The following is a 22,484-nucleotide window of genomic DNA, read 5'->3' as shown; positions in this document are numbered from 1 at the left end:
GAGTTCAACCTGGATAAATGTGAAGTGATGCATTTTGGAAGGTCAAACTCGACTGCTGAATATAGGATTAAAGACAGGATTCTTGGCAGTGTGGAGGAACAGAGGGATCTGGGTGTGCAGGTACATAGATCCCTCAAAGTTGCTACCCAAGTGGATCTGTTTATTAAGAAATTATATGGTGTTTTGGCTTTCATTAACGGGGGATCTTGTTTGAGAGCCGTGAGGTTTAGCTCCAGCTCTACAAGTCCCTGGTGAGACTTGCCTTATGAAGAAAGAATGAAAAAGCTAGGACTTTTCTCTCTGGAGAGAAGGACGAAGAGAGGAGACCTGATTGTGGTATACAAAATAATGAGAGAAATAGATGGAGTCAATAGCTAGAGACTCTTCCCCCAGGCACGATTGACGGGTTCAAAGAGTCATAGTTATAAGATATTAGGGGAAAGCTCAGAGGAGATGTCAGTGTTATAGGTTTTTTACGCAGAGAATAGTGAATGCATGGAATGCATTTCCAGTGGTGGTGGTGGAAGCAGAGTCATTAGGGATATTTAAGCGACTGCTGAACAGGCACATGGAGAGCAGTGAGTTGAGGGGTGTGTAGGTTAAGTTACTATATTTTACAATAGGATTAAACCTCGGCAGAACATCGTGGGCCAAAGGGCCTGTTCTGTGCTGTTCTATGTTCTATGAAAATATGTTCAGTCTGATCAGAGGATGTTGCTGAGAAGGATTCTGGGAGGAGTCATCGTAGTCACTGCCCAGGAGTAAATAGAAGGAAGTCAAGATTAGTGTGCTGTTGCTAAAGCACAGCAGGTCAGACAGCATCCGAGGAGCAGGAAAATCAATGTTTCGGGCAGGGGCTCCTCAGGTGCTGCCTGACGTGCTGTGCTTTTCCAGCAACACACTAATCTTCACTCTAATCTCCAGCATCTGCAGTCCTCACTTTCGCCTAGTTAATAAAAGGAAGAAAACTTTAGCAGACTGAATATTTTAAGGGCTGCTTTGTGGATGTAGTGCTGCTGGAGTTGAAGTGTACGCTTACTTCAATACTGGGCCTCAGTGAGGAGGGCGAGCAGCGGTGAGGTAAGGCAGTTGGAGGAGGAGCAAACACCTACAGCTGCTCAAGACCAGAGGGTAAAGGAGAAGCAGAAGGACATATACCAGTGAAGTCACAAGCAGCAGGTAAGTGAGTGACTGGTGAATATCTTTTCTTCTTTCATTTTCTCTTTACTGTGCTCCTGTTGTTGGACTAAAACGTTAAGTCAAGGCAGGAGATCCAAGACCCGTGTCATGCTCCTCCTGTGCAGAAACTCAGAGACCGTTCCGATGTCCCTGACTCCATCACGAGCAGGAAGTGAGTCTAACTGCAGCTCCTGCCTGACCGCTTGACAGCTCTGGAGTTCCGACTGGATTCACTGTGAAGCATCTGTGATACTGAGGGAGTCGTGGATAGCAGGTTCAGTAAGTTGGTCACACTGCAGATAAAAATTACTGAGAAAGATAGGGACTGGGTGGCCATTAGACAGAGGAATAGTTGGATGACAGTGCAGTTGTGCCCTGTCATTAATACCCTCCATAACAGGTATAACTATTTTGGATACTGTTGGGGGAGGTGGCTCACCAGGGGAAGGTGGCAGCAGCTGGCTTCATGGCACAGTGGTTGGCTCTGCTGCACAGGAGGTCAGGAAGAAGAGTGTCAGGGCTGTAGTGATTGGGGATTCAATTGTAAGAGGATTAGAAAGGTGTTTCTGCAGTTGTAAATGAGAGTCTGGGATGGTATGTTGCTTCCCTGTTCCAAGGGTCAAAGATGTCTTGGAACTGCTGCAGAATATTCAACAGGGGGAGGATGAACAGTCAGCTGTGGGAGGGCATATAGGCACTAATGATCTCAGTGAAAAACAGGACAGGATGAGGTCCCACAATCTGATAGGGAGTTTGGAGTTAAATTAAAAAGTAGGATTGCAAAGGTAGTAATCTCAGGATTGCTATAATTACCACGTGCCAATCACCAAGAAGAGATACTCTAACTACCACCCCTTGACATTCAATGGTGTTACCATCACTGAATTCCCCACTGTCAAAATCCTTCCTTGGGGTTACAATTGACCAGAAGCGAAATTAGATGCACCACGTAAACACAGTGACTACAAGATGAGGGATACTGCAGCAAGTAACTCATTTCCTGATAGCCTGAAGTCTATCCACCATCTATCCACACGGTGGGAGACCACAACTGCCTCACATTTAGCATTGCCTTGGAGAGGGAAAGGAGCAGTTACTGAGGGAAGATATTTAATTGGGGAAAAGGAAATTATGACGCTATCAGGCAGGAGTTGGGAAGTACAGACTGGGAGCAATTGTTCCACAGAAAGGGCAGATGTGTAGAGACTGTTTAAGGAGCGGTTATTGCGAGTGATGCACGAATTTGTTCCTCTGAGACAGGTAAGAAGGGGTAAGATTAAGGAACCTTGGATGACGAGAACAGAGGAGCTTCTCGTCAAAAGGAAGAAAGCAGCTTATGTAAGGTGGAGGAAGTAAGGATCTAGCACAGCTTTAGAGGATTACAGGCTGGCTAGAAAGGAGCTCAGAAGTAGACTGAGGAGAGCCAGCAGGGAGCACAAAAAAGGTTTCGAGGAGAAAGTGAGGACTGCAGATGCTGAAGATCAGAGCTGAAAATCTTTCCTAATCTTTCCTGCCAAGACTTTTTTGTATTGAAAATGTGTTGCTGGAAAAGCGCAGCAGGTCAGGCAGCATCCAAGGAGCAGGAGAATCGACGTTTCGGGCATGAGCCCGAAGAAGGGCCCTTCCTGAAGAAGGGCTCATGCCCGAAACATCAATTCTCCTTCTTGGATGCTGCCTGACCTGCTGCACTTTTCCAGCAACACATTTTCAATACAAAAAATGCTTGGCAGAAAAGATTAGGGAGAACCCAAAGACATTTTTCTCAGATGTGAGAAAGAAGAGAATGATCAGGGAGAAGGTAGGGCCGATCAGGGATAGCGGAGGGAACTTGTGCATGGAGTCTGAGCAGATAGGGGAAGACCTAAATGAGTTTTTGCTTTGGTTTTCATGAAGTAAAGGTACCTTGTGGTGAATGAAAACTTTGAGGAGCTGGGTTACAGGCTTGACAAGATGAAGTTGATGCACTGGAAATTTTGGCAAACATTAAGATTGATAAGTCCCCAGGGCCGGGCCAGACCAGATTTATCCTAGGCTGCTTGGGAAGCAGAAAGGAGGCTGTTAAGCCACTGGTGACGATCTTTGCCTCCTCACTCTCCACGGGGGGTCATACGGAGGATTGGAAGGAGGCAAATATTGTTCCCCTTTCCAAGAAGGGTGATAGGGAAATCCCTGGCAATTAGCGGCCAGTCAGTCTTACGTTTGTGGTCAGCAAAGTGTTGTAAGGAATCCTGAGGGATTGGATTTATGACTATTTGGCAAAGCATAGTGTGATTAAAGGCAGTCAGCATGGCTTTGTGAGGGGCAAGTCATGTCTCACAAATCTGATTGAGTTCTTTGAGAAGGTGACAACACAGCTCAACGAAGGTCAAGCAGTGGATGTGGTGTATATGGACTTCAGCAAGGCATTTGATAAGGTTCCCCATGGTAGGCTCATTCATAAAGCCAGGAGGTATAGGATTCAGGGAGATTTGGCTATTTGGATTACAAACAGGTTGGCTGACAGAAGGCAGAGAGTGGTTGTAGATGGAAAGTATTCTGCCTGGAGGTCAGTGTTGAGTGGTGTCCTGCAGGGCTGTGTTCTTGGGCATCTGCTCTTTGTAGTTTTTATAAATGACTTGGATGAGGAGGTTGAGGGGTGGGTTAGTAAATTTGCAGATGGCACAAAGGTTGGAGGTGTTGTCGATAGTATCGAGGGCTATTGCAGGCTGCAGTGTGACATAGACAGGATGCAGAGCTGGGCTGAGAAATGGCAGATGGAGTTCAACCTGGATAAATGCGAAGTGATGCATTTTGGAAGGTCGAACTCAAATGCTGAATATAGGATTAAAGACAGGATTCTTGGCAGTGTGGAGGAACAGAGGGATCTGTGTGTGCAAGTGCATTGATCCCTTGAAGTTGCCACACAATGGAATGTTTGTGGGATGATTTCGTTGGCAATATGTCAAGAAACCAACTGGACAACAAGCCACCCTAGACTGGCCATTGTGTAATGAGAGAAGATTAATTAGCAACATTGTGGTGTGAAATCCTATGGGAAGAGTGACCATAATATGGTAGCATTCTTCATTAAAATGGAGAGTGGCACAATTAAATCTGAAGTAGGGCCTTGAAAATAATAAAGTTAACGTTGATGGTATGAAGCATGTATTGTATAGGATAATCTGGCCAAGGATACCTATGGGATTAATGGTGGATAGATAATGGCAGACATTTAAAGAACATATGGATGAACCTCAACAATTCTATATCCCTATTTGGCATAACAGTAAAACAAGGAAGGTGGCTCAACTGTGGCTACCAAGGGAAATCAGGAACAGTAACAAAACCAAAGATGAGATGCATAACTTCACCAGCAAAAAGCAGCAAACCTGAAGACTGGGAGAAATTTAAAATTCAGCAGAGGAGGACAAAGGCTTTAATTCGGAAAGGAAAAATAGAACATGAAATTATGCTTGTGGAAAACATAAAAACTGATGGTAAAATCTTTGAGTGATATGGAATCAACAAATGATTGGTGAAGACAAATGTAGATACAGTTAGAATCAGGTGAGTTCACATTGAACAACAAAGAAATGGCGGACCACTTGAACAATGCAAGTTGTTGGAAAAGCTCTGCAGGTTTGGTAGCATCTGAGCAGAGAAATCAGTTAATGTTTCAGGTCTGGTGACCTTTCCACATAACAGTTCTAAGGAAGTGTTACTGGACCCAACTCTGATTTCTCTGATTTCTCTGCACCAATGCTGCCAGACCTGCAGAGCTTTTCCAGCCACTTCTGTTTTTGATTCTGATTTGCACAGCCACAATTCATTTGTTTTTTCCTTTCACCAGTTGAACAAATACTTTGGATCTTCCTTCAGAAAATGCGAGGCGACAGAGTGTCAAGCATGAAGGAGGTATTGAAGGAAATCCTTATTGGTCAGGAAATGGTATTGGGGAAACTGATGGAATTCAAACTGGGTGGCACAGTGGTTAGCACTGCTACCTTACAGCGCCAGAGACCTGGGTTCAATTCCTGCCTCAGGCGACTGACTGTGTGGAGTTTACACGTTCTCCCTGTGTCTGCATGGGTTCCCTCTGGGTGCTCCGGTTTCCTCCCACAGTCCCAAGATGTGCAGGTAAGGTGAATTGGCTATGGCTAAATTGCCCATAGTGATAGGTAGGGGTTGCGCTTCAGCAGGTCGGTGCAGACTTGTTGGGCTGAAGGGCCTGTTTCCACACTGTAATGTAATCTAATCTAAACCTGATAAGTCCCCAAGGGCTGATGCTTTGCATCCTAGAGTACTTAAGGAAGTGGCTCTAGAAATAATGGATGCATCGGTGATCATTTTCCAGCATTCTGTAGACTCTGAAAGTGTTCCAATGCAGCTAATGTAGCCCCATTCTTTAAAAAAACAAAGGAGAGAGTAAGTGGGGAAATATAACCTTGTTAGTACAAAGGGCCTATTTCCATACAGTAGGGAATCTATAAGTATAGGCAGGTGAGCTTGACATCAGTGGTAGGGAAAATGATGGAGTCAAACATTAAAGACGTAATAACTGAGCATTTGGAAAGTGCTGACAGAATCGGTCCTAGTCAGCATGGATTCATTAAAGGGAAATCATACTTGACAAATCTTCTGGAATATTTTGAGGATGTGACCAGTAGAGTGGACAAGGGTGAATTAGTAGATGTTGTGTATTTGGACTTTCCAGAGACTTTGACAAAGTCCCACACAAGAGATTAGTAATGTAAATCAAAGCTCATGGTATCGGAGGTAATGTATTGACGTGGATAGAGAACTGATTGGCAGACAGGAAGCAGTGAGTTGGAATAAACAGGTCCTTTTCAGAGTGGCAGGCAGTGACGGGTTTGGTATCATAGGGTGCAGTGCTGGGACCCCAGCTGTTCACAATATACATCAACAATTTGAATGAATTAAGTGAATGCCATGTCACCACATTTGCAGATGACAATAAGTTGGGTGGCAGTATGTGCTGTGAGGAGGATGCAAAGAGGCTGCAGGGTGATTTGGACAGACTGGCTGAGTGGGCAAATGTTTGGCAAATGCAATATAATCTGGATAAATGTGAGGTTATTCACATTGGCCACAAAAAACAGAATAGCACTTTGTGATCTGAATGGTGGCTTTTAGGAAGAGGTGAGGTGCAATGAAACTTAGGTGTCATGGTGGAATAGTCACTGAAGGTTGGCATGCAGGTGCAGCAGGCAGTGAGGAAAGCTAATGGCATGCTGACCTTCATAGTGAGAGGATTTGAGTATCGGAATAAGGATGTCTTGCTGCAGTTATACAGGGTCTTGGTAAGGCCACACCTTGAGTATTGTGTGCAGTTTTGTTCTCCTCCACTGAGGAAGGACATTTTTGAAGGAATGCAGTCAAGGTTCACCAGACTGATTCCTGGGATGGCAGGGCTGACATATGAGGAAAGATTGGATCAACTGGGCTTGTACTCACTGGAACTTGGATGAATGAGGAAGGATTTCATAGAAACGTAAAAAATCCTGATGTGACTGGACAGGCTAGATGCAGGAAGAATGTTCCCAATGTTGGGGAAGTCCAGAACTAGGGGGTCATGATCTAAGAATAAGGAAAAAACCACACAACACTGAGATGAGGAAGAATTTCTTCATTCAGAGTTGACAACCTGAATTCTCTCCCACAGGAAGCTGTTGGGGCAAGTTCATTTGATTTTTAAGAGGAAGCTGGACATGACCCTTTGTGGATCAAACGGTGTGGAGAGAGGGCAGCAATGGGATACAGAAATTACATGATCAGCCATGATTCTATTGAATGGTCATGCAGGCTTGAAGGGACAAATGGCCTACTCCTGCTCTATTTACTATAATTTTGTGTTTCAATAAATTTGAAATGTCACAAAAATTGGAGGAGTTTTGGATAGCCAGTAAGGTTGTCAAAAGATGCAGTGGGATTTTGTTCAGTTGGAAATTTGGGTCAAGAAATGGGAGATGGAGTTTCATTTGGACAAATGTGATGCATTTTGGGAAGTCACTTGTCAGAGGAAAGTAGACAGTAAATGGTAGGAACCTTATGAGAATTGAAAAACAAAGGGATTAGATATGTAAGTCCATAGCTCCTGGAAAGTGGCATTACAAGTGAATAAAGTGGGAAAGAAGGCACACGGCCTGTTTTCTTTGGTTGGGGTGTTGAGTATGAAAATTGGCACGTCATGTTGAAGCTGTATTGCATTTTAGTACAGCCACATTTGGAGTATTGCGTGCAGTTCTGGTCAGCACAGTGCTGCAAGGATATGGAGGCTTTGGAGAGGGTGCAAAAGAGGATTACCAGGATGTTGCCTGGATTGGAGTGTATCAGTCTATAAGGACAGGGTGGACAAACTTGGATTGCTTTCGGAAAAGCATCAGAGCCTGGGGGATGACCTGATATAAATTTATAAAATTATGAGAGTCATGGATAAGGTGGATAGTCAGAGTATTTTTGCCAGGATGCAAATGTCAAATACTGGAGGCAGGGGGTGAGGGGGAATAAATTTAGCAGAGGGAAATATTTATTAATAATGTGTGAGGAAAAGTTTTTGCACAGAGGATGGTCAGTGCCTGTATTGCACTGCCAGGGGAGATGGTAGAAACAGGAACATTTTAGAGGCATTTAGACTGACACTTTTACAGGGAGGGAATAGAGGGATATGGGCCATGTGTATGCAGATGGGATTCTTTAGACTGGCATCATGGTTGACACTGATCTGCTATTGGCTTCTCCCTCAGCCACAATGGGGCAAGGAGAAGAGAAACCCCCAGGAACTACCTGAGCCAGCATGGGGTCTGAAGTCAAGCTCTCAGCAACATTCAACACAAAGCTCCAGGTAAATATGTTTGAAACTCCCAGAATATTATGATCACTCTTCCCTAGTCAGGTGGATCAGATGGCAGGAATATAATGTAGAAGTATGACAACATCTCAGCCTCAGTCCCAGTGTCAGCTGTGGGAGCTCATGGAGAGTGAGTTCCTTCGTCCCTTGAATTGTGCTCAATGTGGAGTGGTTCCCTTTAACCTGAATCGAGCCAATTGTCTCTGAAATGGAGAGAGATGTGCGTGCCCCTTTGTGCTCTATGGTTCATTCCCAATCCCTGGGAGATTCCCCTGCAGATGTGGCACCTCATAGAGCAATCTCCCTGACTCTGTTCATCCAGCCCAATAACAATGACACTCTTGTGAATCAAATGGAATTAATATCACTGATTCTGCAGTATAAAGCTCCACGTTTCCCATAAAGTCATCTGCCCATTATCATAAATAAATCCTCTTTTCACTTGCCCAACCTACATTGAATCTGAGCTCAGCTTCCTCTCCACAGTGAATCCATCCCCGAGATCACTCTCTATCACCTCCTCAATCTTCTTGATCACAAACTGATCTCCAATTCATTCATTGGGCAAGAGGTTATTGTTGGACGTGATTGTCATGTAAACTCTACTTACTGTCAACAATGAGCTGGCTTCCTCTCCCATAGATCGATCCCCAGACTGAGCAGTAATAGACCCCTGTGTCACTGGGCTGGACGTTTGTGATGGTCAGAATGAAGCTATTACTGGAGAGGTCTCTGGAAGGCTGGAATTGCTCAGTGAATCCTGAGTACAGTTGTATATAATTCGATGTGTAATGCCTCAAGATCCACACTGTCCTTCCTCCTGGTTGTTCCCAATACCAGTAAACATCGGTGTCTGTCACTGCGGCGTTCCTCATGGTGCACAGTAACCGGGCAGTGTGACCCTCGGTGACACGTTCCAGGATCGGATACTGGAGAAGGTCTGGAACGTTTGCACCTTCAAAACAGAAAAAATCAATAAACAAACAGGAATCTGATTTTTCTAAACTCCCATATGGAATTAAAGGGACTCTCTCAGCAGTCTCAGTCCTATATTAAAGAAAGGGAACAGGTTGTCAGACTGAACTAGTTGTGATGGTTAGATCCTGATTGATATCCTGGCTATCAGTCACTGTGCTGAGAACAGCAGTACAGATGTTGCTATAACAGTGACATGTTGAGATCACACTGTTGAACCACTGTCTGACACAAGCTAACTTGCCACACACTGCAATCCTTTTCCCTGGACTATTCATAGTGGGAGAGGCTTCCTGACAATCCACAGCAGATCTAAGGATTGCAACTGGGAAGGGTCTGCTGCATTAGAAAAGGCAGCCAGGCAGCATTTAAAGGAGCTGGATTTCCCCAAAGATCGACAGAGATACAGCCTCTCTAGCCTCAGCAAACTGAGGCCTCTCCATAGGTAAGGGTCCTGGAAGTCAGACTTGGGGGGAAATGGGGAACCTCTCCCTCCATTCCCTGGATACAGGATCTTTACCACAGCTACTGCTGCCTGAAACAAAAGTAAAATGGGAAAGGGGGCTAACGTGGAAAATTAGAGATAGTATTAGATCCAAGGAAGAGGCAAACAAATTCCACTAAAAGACAACAGAACCAAGGAGTGATTGATTAATGATTGATTCAGGAAGAAAAGATCATGTATGAAAATAACCTTGAGGGGAACATACAACTGACTGGAAAGGTCTCTGTCAGAATGTGAATAGAAAAAGATTGTGAAGGAGCTGGTGTTAGACTGGGGTGGACAACATCACAACTGGTTTATTTAAAATAACAAGCTTTCAAAACGCTGCTCCTTCATCAGTTGAAGACCAACAACTTGTGATCTCTAATAAACCTGTTGGAATATATCCTGGTATCATGTGACTTCTGACTGTGAGAAAAAAATTAGTAAAGGTAAATGTCAGTCCCTTACAGCTAGAAACAGGGGATTTTGGTTCTGTGTTCACAAAGGTGGACACAAAGAACATTCCAGAAACATTGGGAAACACATGGTTTCATGAGAGCAAGGAAATGAAAGAAACCAAAATTAGTCGAGATGTGGTATTGGTGAAATTGATGATAAATCGCCAGGGTTTAATAATCTACATCTCAGAGCATTTAAAGAAGTGGCTCTGGAAATAATAGATGCATTGATGGTCATCTTCCAAGACTCTACATTCTCTGAAACATTTTCTACAGATTAGAGGGTAGCAAATGGAACCCCAATATTTCAGAAGAGAGACAGAGGGAAAACAGGGATGTTGTGTGTAGTTTCAGTGTCTCCAATCATTCTTCTTGCTATTCCTCTCAGTTACTGAGACCAAGTGGGGAAGTATACCCAGATTAACTCTTTGGCAGAAGAGTGGCTCGGCCTTGATAAACAAAGTTGGTTTATGACATCATACTGAATTCAAAATTTGGGAGAAGATTTGAAGCTCGGGTGCTCGTTGTTGTGGTTCTGTTTGCCGAGCTGGGAATATGTGTTGCAACCATTTTGTCCCCTGTCTAGGTGACATCCTCAGTGCTTGGGAGCCTCCTGTGAAGCACTTCTGTGATGTTTCCTCCGGCATTTACAGTGGTTTGTCTCTGCCGCTTCCGGTTGTTAGTTCCAGCTGTCCACTGCAGTGACCGGTACATTGGGTCCAGGCCGATGTGTTTGTTGATAGAGTCTGTGGATGAGTGCCATGCCTCTAGGAATTCCCTGGCTGTTCTCTGAGACCTAGACAGGGGACGAAACGTTTGCAACACAAATTCCCAGCTCGGCGAACAGAACCACAACATCATACTGAATAGCAAGTTATATTCCATCTGAGTGACGTGAGAGTCTCTGGGAGACCTCAGGCAGGACTTAAAAGGACAAGTTACTTTTTCACAACAAAGACCATCACAGTGAACTGAGAACTTAGAACTGGTTAGCTCCTCTCAGGAACTGTCCTTTCTATCCTGATGGTGGATCTTATGTTGTGATATGAGTTAACTCTTTCACATTCTAACTGTCTCACAGGAATATCCACCTGGTAATGAAAAACAGTTCTCATAAACCAGACAATCTTATCCAGTACAGAAGATGAAACATAAACAGCAGTTAACCCTTGTACAGACAGCTGGAGCTAGTGGGGACAGGGTTGAGTGGAAAGGGAAATGAAACCCTCGACTCACTCTGTTGTTGCCCTGTCATAACCATCCAATGAATGTGAAGAAACCCAAGACAGAATAAAAGACAGCCTCAGGATTCCAACAGTGAGAGTGAGAACAAGAACAGATTCACAGGCAGCAGAGGAACTGTTTCCTGTCGTGGAAGATGAAATTGTGAAATTAGAAGCTGAGCTGAAATGTGACAGAGCAGACAGACCCAAACTAACAGGAAATGGATGAGGCAGCAGTTCCCACAAATAGATTCAGAAGCAGGAGGGAAGAAAGCAAAAGGAACGGCAGAACTTCACAGAAAGGTGAATGTACAATGGGAACATCTATTGTCTCATCCATGTCCCTAAATTCCATGAGAAGAATTCATCATTTGGACTCTAACCCACCCCAGTGATTCTTTGATAAAGTAAATAACTGTGTTTACTGGAAATCTGAAACACAACCAGAAATTGCTGGAAAAATTCTACAGGTCTGGCAACATCTGTGGGAAGAAAACAGAGTTAACATTTCAAATCTGGTGACTTTTCATCAGAACCCCATCATTTCCTGCTTTTGTTCCAGCAATTCTTTGGCTGTTAGATTAGATTGGATTGCCTACAGTATGGAAAAAGGCCCTTCAGCCCAAAAAGTCCACACTGACCCTCCGAAGATTAACCCACCCAGAACCATTCCCTGACCCTACATTTACTGATGCACCTAATACTGTGGGCAGTTTAGCATAACCAATTCACCCGACTCGCACATCTTTGGATTGTGGGAGGAAATCGGAACACCCAGGGGAAACTCACGCAGACACGGGGAGAATGTGCAAACTCCACACAGACGTTCACCCGAGGCGGGAATTGAACCTGGGTCCCTGGCGCTGTGAGGCTATAGCGCTAACCACTGAGTCACCATGCCACCTTTTTTAGATATTCTACAGTGTTGAAACAGGCCCTTCAGCCCAATGAGTCCACACCGACCCTCTGAAGAGAAACCCACTGTGACCCATTTCCCTCTGACTAATGACCTAACACTATGGGCAATTTGCCTTGGCCAATTTACCTGGCCTGCACATCTTTGGACTGTGGGAGGAAACTGGAACATCTGGAGGAAATCCACGCAAACAGGGGGAGAACATGTACACTCCACACAGACAGTCACCCAAGGCTGGAAATGAACTCGGGTCCCTGGCGCTATAAGGCAGCAGTGCTTACCACTGAGCCATTGTGCCACCCCCTGTCTTCAAACACTGTTGCTAAAATCAATGATTGATCATTAATTAGATTTTAAGGAGGCTCTTAAAGAGGCAAAGTGAGTTTGAGAGCTGCAGAGGTGAGAGAGTCAGTTCCAGAAAGCAGTGATCAGAACAATGAAGGTCCAACAAGAGTATTTTAAGTGTATTCTGCAAAGCCAGAAGCACCAGAGACAATCTTTACTCCACCTACACCTCCTAATGCCACAACACCACCGTGCTGATGTGCTGATGGGAAGCATTGGCTCACGTCCATGAGCCACAACCAATTGATCACAAAAGAATAATGATAGAGAGTTAGTAAATCAGAAGGATCAAGAGGGATCCATTCAATCAGTAGACAGATCTCCAAGGGTGAGTGCTGGACGGGTGATAATAGAGGTTGGGATGATGGGTGTGATGATGGGGGTGGGGTTTATGGATGAATGATGATGGGGTTGGGGATGATGGGTGAGATGATGGGGGTGGGGGTGATGGGTGAATAAAGATGGGAGTGGGGTGGGGATGATGGGTGAGTGATGTTGGGCATGGTGTTGAGCCACTGGGTGAGTGATGATGGGAGTAGGGTGGGGCAGATGGGTGAACTGGATTGACACAAAGTACAACTTGGCTGTTCCATGACACCACAATAAGCCTGAGCTGCTGCAATTATCTGGCAGTTATCAGGTTCCTGCAAGCTGTGTGGGCAAGAGTGCAGTCTACAGGGAGAATGAGCAAACTGACCATGATACCTTGGGACAGGGTGTGATTCATGTGGGGAGAGGAAATAGCAATGTTATTGTGGGAGGGGACAGTATAATGAGGGAGCGTAGATCCTGCTTCCTACAAACATGAGTGTGATTCCCGAGGATGTGCTGTCTTCCCAGAGCCAGGAGAAAGGATATCTCCTCAGGGCAGGAGAAAAAAACTTGGAGAGGGAGAAGAATGATTTCATCATCATTGTCCACATTGGGACCAATGACACTGGGAGCACAAGAAAGAAAGACTTTGAACAGTTCAGAGCTAAATTATAACACAGAATCTCCGAGGTAAGAATCTCTGGATTACTGTCTGAGCCACAGGAAAACTGGCACTGGGCAAATACAGTCAAGCATTTCAGTACATGACTCAGAGTTTGGTCTGGAGGGAAAGGGTTTCGATTAGTGGGGCATTGACATCAGTACTGGGGTAAAAGGGAAGTGTTCTTCTGGGACTGGCTTCACTTGAACCATGCTGGGACTGGTATCCTGATGAATTGAGTAACTAGGGCTTAGAGAGGGTTTGAAACTAATTAATTGGAGGGAAGGTTTGGGAGAAAGGGTTTAGATGCTGACAAAGCAAGAGGAGACAGCTGCATTACAGGGCAGCTATTTGGATAACAATATCTAGAATGGGAAAGGAACAGACAGAATACAAACACAGAAAAACGGCAGTGAATAGGGCTACCAGCGGAAATAATGTTAATGACTCTTTACTTGAATGCATAAAGTATTAAGAACAAGATAACTGAAATAATGGCCCAATAATAGGCTAACATAGAGTTGTTCAGAAAAATTAGACTAAGCATAAAATATTCACTCTCTTTCTCTCTCTACAGATACTGCCAGACCTGCTGAGTTCTTCTAGCATTCTCTGTGTTTGCTTTAGGTTTCCATCATCTCAGTATTTTGCCTTTAGTAAAAGTGGATGAGGAATGTGAATTACTGTCTCCAAGTTTGTGGATAACACAACAATAAGTAGGAAGGTAAGTAATGACAAAAAGTTTGCCCAGGGATATTGACACAGGAAGTGAAGAGGCAAAGACTTGGCAAGATGGAGTATAATGTAAAGAAATGTGAGTCCATACACTTTGTCTGGAAGAACAGGGGAGCTGAATATTATTGAAATAGGAAAGATGACAGAAAGCTGCAGAACAAAGGGATTTGGGAGTCCTCATCCATAAATCACGAGAAAAGCTAACATCCAAGTTCTGTTGGTCACAGGGAAAGCAAATGAAGATTATCCTTCAATTCAAAGGAAATGGAGAATAAAATCAGGAAGATTTTACCAAAACTGTACAAACCACTAGTCAGACCACACCTGGAATCCTGTGAAACAGTTCTTGTTCCTTATCTGAGGAAAAGGTGTCCTGGTATTGGAGGCTGTCTAGAGAAGGGTCACTGGGCTGGTAGCCAGTATGGAGGCACTGTTTTATGAGGAGAGGTGACATTAATTGAGCTTGTTCTCACCAGAATATCAAAAAAATGTGAGGCATCAGTACTGAAACAGAAAAAGATTCCAAGAGAATTTGACAGGGTAGATGTGAAAAAAATGTTTCCACTGTTCGAGAGTCTGGGAACAGAAGACAGAATCTCAGAATCAGGGGATGTATACTTAAGGCAGGGAGGAGAAGGGGTTTCCTCACTGAGAAGGGAACTCTATCACATAGGAGAACTGAGGCTTCACCATTCAGTATGATGAAGTTGAGAAAGACAGACTTTTAAACAGAAAGTAAATCTAGAGATACAGGGAAAAGACAGGAAAGTCAAATTGGGGATTATTAGAGCAGCCATGAGCAGACTCAATGGGCAGAATGGTCTGATTCTGATCTTCCATCTTCTGGTCCAATGGCATTAAGGTCCAATTGAGGCATTTAACAGGGCACTGGATGATTATTTACACAGAAACAATATACAGGATGAAGAAGAAAAGGCGAGTTATTGACACTAAATTATGGAGTCATTGAGTCATAAAGATACATCGCTCAGAACAGGCTCATTGGTCCAATTCATCCATTCCAAATAGATACTCTAAATTAATCTAGGTCTATTTGCCAGCATTTGGCCCATATCCCTCTAACTCTTCCCATCCATATACCCATTCAGATGCCTTTTAAATATATGAGTTTCCACCACTTCTTCTGGCAGCTCATTCCAAACACGCACCATCATCCATGTGGACAAGTTGCCGGTTATGTCTTTTTAAATCTTTCCCCTCTCACCTTAAACCTATTATCTCCAATTTTGGACACCCCTACCCTGGAAAAAGACCTGTGGATATTCACCCTATCGATTCCCTTCATGATTTCAGAAAATTCTATAAGGACATCCCTCAGCCTCCAATGCTCCAGGGAAAATAGCCCCAGCCTATTCAGTCTCTCCCAATATTTGAAATCCTCCAACCCTGGCAACATCCTTGTCAATCTTTTCTGAACCCTTTCAAGTTTCACAACATTCTTCCCTTTGACAAGGAGATCAGAACTGAAAATAATATTCTGAAAGTGGCCAAACCAGTATCCTGTGTAACTGCAACATGACATTGCAATTCCTATTCTCAATGCAATGACCAATAAAGACAAACATACCATCTGCCTTCTTCACTATCCTATCGACTTACCATTCCACTTTCAAGAGACTGTGCACCTTCACCTAAGGTCCCTTTGCTTGACAACACTCCCCAAGGCCCAACTATTAACCATATGAGTCCTACCCTGACTTGCCTCAGCAAAGTGCAAGAGCTCACATTTATCTAAATTAAACTCCATCTGCCTCTCCTCGGCCCATGGCCCATTTGGTCAAGGTCCTGTAGCACTCTGAGATTACCTTCTTTACAGTTCAGCACAGCTTCAATTTTGGTGTCATCTGCGAACTTACCAACCATACTCCCTCTATTCACATCCAAATCTTTCATATAGATAACAAAAAGCAGTGGTCCCAACACTGATTCTTGTGGCACACTGCTGGACACAGGCCTCCAATCTAAAGAATAACCTCCCCTACCACCCTCTATTTCCTACCATTAAGCCAAATTTGTATCCAATGGGCTATATCTCCTTAGATTCCAAATGATGTAACCTTGCTAACCAGCCTAACCGGGAAACATTGTTGAACATCTTGCTGAAGTCCGTATAGACAGAGTCTAGCACTCTGTATTCATCAGCCTTCTTTGTCATTTCTTCAAAAAACTCAGTCAAGTTAGTGAAACACAAAGCCGTGTTGACTATCCCTAATCAGTCCTTACTTTTCCAAATGCCTAATTTAACCTGTCATTCAGAATCGCTTCCAACAACCTACCCACCACTGACCTAAGGCTCATCTGTCTATGGTTCCCTGGCTTTTCCTAACCGCCTTTCTTAAAAAGTTGTGCAACATTAGCCAACCTCCACTCATCCAGCACCTCAGCTATGGCTCTTGTTAATGTAAATATCACAGCAAAAGGCCAGCAGTCACTTCCTTTGCTTCCCACAGAGTTCTGGGGTTTAACTGATCTGATTCAAGGGATTTATCCAACATTCTGAATTTTGAGTCTTCCAGCATCTCCTCTTCTGTAATTTGGACACTTTTCAATATATCATCAGTTATTTACCCAAATTCTCTAGTTTCCATATTCTTCTTTGCAGTAAATACCGATGTGAAATATTTGTTAATTATCTCACCCGTGCTCTGCAGTTAAAGTACTGAGAGAGCCAATGGCTTCCTTTCTCATCAGATCACTATGGGAACAGTGAGGTTCCACTCTGTGGAGCAAATGTTACTTCCCCTTTTCTGTTTCCTGGGCTCAGTTTGCAGTTGGTGTTCAAAAAAGGCAACCCCAATCTCAGGCATGTGGTCAAAACAACATTTTGTGCTGTCATTCCCTCTCTTTGCTCTGTAGATGGTGTAATCCCCAGTTTGTTCCACATTGTCTGTCCACTGAACAGCTTGGAAATGGTGAGAGTGCAGAGGGACACTCTACATTCTCAGTGAGTGTGATGGGGTGGCTTGGCTTAGTTTGCTTCTCTCTCACATATAGGACAGGAAGCTGTGACTGTCCAAGCTATTTCTAGAGATTTTTTTCAAAGCTGACATTCTGGTGGATGAGGCAGATGTCACAGAACAGTTTCTGATGAGCTACAGTGGGTGGGTGAGGCTAGTACAAGAGAGATGAGTGTGGCACCATGGCAGCAGATCACCTGACAGGAGGGGCTATACACAGCAGCAACAGAGAGAAGATTGCACTCTGTCCTTGTTTCCATCAGATTTGTGTGGAGTCCTCAGTCATCTAATTCAAGATTTAAAGCTCACAGAGCACAAAGTGAAAAAGAACAGGAGATACTCTCTGTCTCCTAACCATCAACATCCTTCCTTCAATTAACACCATCACACAAAACATGAACTGGCATTCAGCACATTCATCTTTGGAAATGTTTCTGCTTTGGAACAGATCCAGGATTCAGTGTGATCCTGGTTCACAGTTTGTGAAGTCCTGGAGATATTTTCATGGAACAAATTCAATATTATTGATTATAGAGAACTGATGTAAGTGTCAGCATGGGTCCATTGATGAAACTCACTCTGAATCACAAAGCTGTAAATTCACCAAGTTTGCAAAAACAGGAGATTGTCTTTCAAGTCCATCCAACAAGACCCAGTAAATACACAGACTAATCCAATTCACCCCAAATACATACCGTAATATGCAGCCTGTCTCTCAATCCCATCCTCACAGGAAATGAATGACAGAAAAGGATGAGAGGAACATTTCATTTTCTGGTCTGTGTTCCCAGCCTGTGGAACTCTGTGTTAGCTGCACCAAACAATCTCCAGACAATTGAGAGTTTGGGGCTGGAAAAGCACAGCAGGTCAGGCAGCATCCAAGGCGCAGGAAAAGAGACGTTTTCAGCGCTTTTGCCTGAGACATTGATTTTCCTGCCCCTCGGATGCTGCCTGACCCTCTATGCTGTTCCAACACCACACTCTCTAATCTCCAGCATCTGCAGTCCTCACTTTCTCCTGATCTCCAGACAGTGACAAATTCTCCTTGTGACACTCTCCTCCAGTTCTCAATGTTCAAACCTACAGAATTCTCACAAACTCGACAGCAGCAGCACAGAAATATCTTTTACAATAAGTTAAACATTTCCAAAGGAAACACTTACCCGAAGTAATACAGAGAGACAGGGTCACAGCAAAAAGATATCCACTGATTATTTCAATAGAGTGACAACCCCTTTTCTCCACACAGTTCATTGTACGTTCAGTTAATAAATTGAAACACAAAGTGTCCCAGCCAACTACAGCTTCTTTAATCTGTCATTTCTCAGGAGGTAAGAAGTTCAAGTGTCAGTAAAGGGGAAGCAGTGACAATCAACCAATGGCAGTTCTGTTCTGAGGGAGGGTAAGTCTGGCTGGATTTTCTTGTGAAACAGTGAGTTTTATTTCAGCAGTGATGCTCATTCTTTATTCAGTGCAACTTCCTCATATTTTGTCAATTAATCATTGAGAATTTATACATTTGACTGTTTGACCCATTTCAGTTTTGAAAACACTTTACCCAAATGCTCCTGCTGATGAGGTGGACAAGGGGGACACAGTGTCACTCAGTTAGTCTCTTTTTTTCCTAAAAGCTGTTCCTTGGCTCAAGGAGACTCTGTCCTTGATTCTTTTCTGGTTTGGTACAGAGATGAAAAGGATTTTGAGAGACTTTTTGTTTATATGTAAACAGATGAGATTTCAGGCCAAAGTGGTCAAGTTTTAGAAGTGACCTGAAGAATGAAAGGGGAGTGGCCAGCTCTCTAGCTGAGCAGTTTTAATTCAGTCCTGAATTGATTGGAAGTTCAACAGTGAGCTGTGTGGAAACTCTCTCTCTCTTTCTGTCCTTCATCTTCAAACTGTAAGCATGTGTTCTATTTAAACTGTTTTTTAAAGGGGGTTTACTTATTGGGATGGTTCTGCATATTCGAACAGCCTAATTAAATCTAGTTGGATAGGTTGAGTTCTGTATTGCTCTTTATTCTGTTCTTTGTGTTTCATTGTGTAATTTTGTGAATTTTTTTTGTCTGTTTTAAAATCTAGTTCACAACCGAGCTAACTTAATCTGAGTAATTTTCACTGCACACTTACTGAAACAAGTTGCAATGTTATGGTCTGAGCTGCCTGCTTAAGACTGTTTTGAGTGGTCTCATTCTGTCCATAACAGCAGAAATCATTTTGTGGTTTAACTTCATTTCATTCACAAAATTCTCCTTATTAAAAATACCATGTGATAATTTCCCAACATTTATTTAGCTCTATCCATCTGAGAAAAGATATCACCCACAATGATCCACATGTTCGATCTGGGCCGTTGGAATCTCCTTTCTCTCTGATGTATTGCTGACTCTCTTCCACAAAGCTGTCTCACAGGTCAGGGCAGATCTTCTCCTGGGTCTTCTTGGATTGCCTCACCGCCTTCTCCAATGACTCTTGCTGTGAGTCTTCCTTGCAAGTCTTCACTGAGTCTTCAATGAATCTTCATTGATCCTCACTAACTCCTCACTGAGTCTTCACTGAGGTTTCTCTGTGTCCTCATTGAGGTTTCTCTGTGTCCTCATGAGGTGGTGGAGTCCAGGTGTGTTTTTGTCCCACCTTGCCCTGATCTTCCAAATCTTTCTATGGCCTTTGGCTGTTGGGATCATAAGCTGGATTTAAGTCATCCAATGGGAATTGTCCATGCCCTTCCCTGTTGTTGCACTGGGAGGCGTAATGTGCAAGCACTCAGGAAGTCTTCACGTTCTCCATACACTCAGGCAGTCAAGTTACCAGAGATACTCCTCGAATACACAGTTCTTGGTCTGGTTGTAACTAGCTCCTCTTGAACCTTTGTGACTGATTTGACCTTGGCTCCTCTGAAGCCGACAGCTGCTGACTACTCTTTAAGTTAGTTTGGCCACTTTTCTGTCAGGCCTGATTTCTCCGACTGTAGGTCAATTCAAAATGTCCAATTTTGGAGTTAATGGGGTGAGTACAGGTCCAACATGGTCTGTTTTGGATGAAATGTTGAAGCAACAAGCATTCCAAGGCTTTAATTTCAGTGAAAAACCAACATACTAAATAAAACACAACAAAATAAAATCAATCGCGACAGACATCACTCTGTATCAGACTTGACTGGAACAACCTCAGCTGGGATCACCTCCACCTGAGATGCCCTTGTCCTAATCTAAACGCTTCCACACACCTGCCCTGGCTACTCCCCTTCTTATAACCCATCATTCATTCCCTTAGTCCAAGAGACAAAGACTAAGGAGGTTACAAACAGGAGTAACCTTTCAGCCCATCAATTCAATCATGTTTGTTCATTTTCCGCAGTGTCACTTTCCTTCATTATCTCCATATACCCTGATTCATTGGCTTCTAGTAATCTTTCAATTCCTGTCTCGAACATACTCAATGTACAACTCCATACGACTCCTTTTCCTGTGATAATGCCCCATAGTTCTTGACTCACCAGCCAAGGAAAACATTTCTACCTACATCTGCACTGTCATGCCCTTGAAGAATGTTGAAAGCTTAAATTTAATCACCTCTGATTTTTCAAACTCGAGAGCATACAGGCCAATTTTGTCACTCTCTCCCATCCAACAAACCCATCATCCCAGGGATGACTCTGCTGACCCTCCATACAACTCACTTGGTGATAAGTCTGTGCTTCCTTACATTTGGGGACAAACTGTCCACAATCCAGGTGTGGTCTCCCCAATACTTTATCCAACTTCAGCCAGGCACCCTCACTCCTGGACTCTACTCCCTTGTTGTGAAGAATAACATTTGCCTTCCTTAGTAACTGCTGCAGCCTCACCCAGGTCCCAGGAAACCCAGAACAATTCCCAAACTCTCACTATTTTAAAATAAAGTTAAAAATCACACAACACCAGGTTATAGTCCAACAGATTTAATTGGAAGCACACACTAGCTTTCGGAGCGTTGCTCCTTCATCAGGTGGTAGTGGAGGGCTCAATCCTAACACATAGAATTTATAGCAAAAATTTACAGTGTGATGTAACTGAAATTATACATTGAAAAATTGATTGTCTGCTAAACCTTTCATCTGTTAGGATACTATGATAGTTTCACTTCTTTCATGTGTAAATCACAAAACCTTCTCTTAAAAAAGTTGCCTTCTCAGGTTAGCTGTTAACAATGGTGATAGCTAGACAATATGTTGACGGTGTTGGCCCCTTGTGGTTTTCTTTCTATGCCACACTGTTTAGATTGATTCTAATCTAAAAAGTGAGATAACAGAGTTTTACATGAATTCATGCAGTTTTTGAGCATTCATGTAGAACTCTGAGCTCAAAAACTGCACAAATCCATGTAAAACTCCGTTATCTCACTTTTTAGATTAGAATCACTCTAAACATCATGGCATAGACAGAGAACACAGGGGGCCAACACCTTCAACATATTGTCTAGCTATCACCATTGTTAACAGCTAACCCGAGAAAGCAACTTTTAAAAAAAAGGTTTTGTGATTTACACATGAAAGAAGTGAAACTATCACAGTATTCTAACAGATGAAAGGTTTAACAGTCAATTTTTCAATGTATAATTTCAGTTACATCACACTGTATATTTTTGCTATAAATTCTGTGAGTTAAGATTGAGCCCTCCATTACCACCTGATGAAGGAGCGACGCTCCGAAAGTTAGTGTGCTTCCAATTAAACCTGTTGGACTATAACCTGATGTTGTGTGATTTTTAACTTTGTACACCCCAGTCCAACACTGGCATCTCCAAATAATATTTTAAAAGATTCTGCCTTTCTGTTTCCTTTGGTAAAGTAGCTATCTTCATTTTTTTTCACATTACATTTCATCTGCCTTGACCTTTCCAATTAACTGAGTCTGGCCACTTGATGCCCCCTTGCATCTTCCTCACAGCTTCCAATCTTACCTACTTTTTATACCATCAGAAAGTTTGGAACCATTTCAATTGGGCCCCACATCCTACCCATTTCTCCAGCTGTTGAACACTGTGGGCCTTGCACTGAGCCATGCAGTACACCACATGGAACAGTCTGTCTTCGTGTGAGACACCCTTTTACTCCTACTCTTTGCTTTCATTCATCTTTCTTCACATTATACTTTATTTGTCATGTATTTATCCACACAGCCAGCCTGTCCAAATCACATTGCAGCATCTTTACACTTTCTCACAGTTCACCCTCCCACTCAGCTTTCTGTCACCTGCAAACTTGGAGATATTAAATTCATTCACTTTTCTAAATCACAAATCGATATTGTGAATAGCTAGAGTCCAAGTACTGATCCCTTTAGTACCTCACCAATCACGGTCTGTCACTCAGAAAAGGATGCATTTATTC

The 22,484-nt window shown here is 43.3% G+C and overlaps 1 protein-coding gene across 1 annotated transcript in view; it reads right to left on the bottom strand.

The window, feature by feature from the left end:
- LOC140482569 (immunoglobulin alpha-2 heavy chain-like) overlaps positions 1-18,424 on the bottom strand; it is a 46,294-nt gene extending 27,870 nt beyond the window's left edge. Inside the window, exons 1-2 of the mRNA XM_072580098.1 lie at positions 18,280-18,424; positions 8,637-8,981 (exon numbers count right to left, since the gene is read on the bottom strand). Of these exons, the coding sequence (XP_072436199.1) occupies positions 8,637-8,981; positions 18,280-18,370 (436 nt within the window). The 5' untranslated portion in view covers positions 18,371-18,424. The remainder of the gene's footprint in view (positions 1-8,636; positions 8,982-18,279) is intronic.
- Positions 18,425-22,484: the final 4,060 nt, after the last annotated feature.

The sequence above is a fragment of the Chiloscyllium punctatum genome, chromosome 11 (assembly GCF_047496795.1).
Source record: "Chiloscyllium punctatum isolate Juve2018m chromosome 11, sChiPun1.3, whole genome shotgun sequence".
Lineage (NCBI taxonomy): Eukaryota > Metazoa > Chordata > Chondrichthyes > Orectolobiformes > Hemiscylliidae > Chiloscyllium > Chiloscyllium punctatum.
This window is presented reverse-complemented; position numbering and strand designations above follow the sequence as displayed.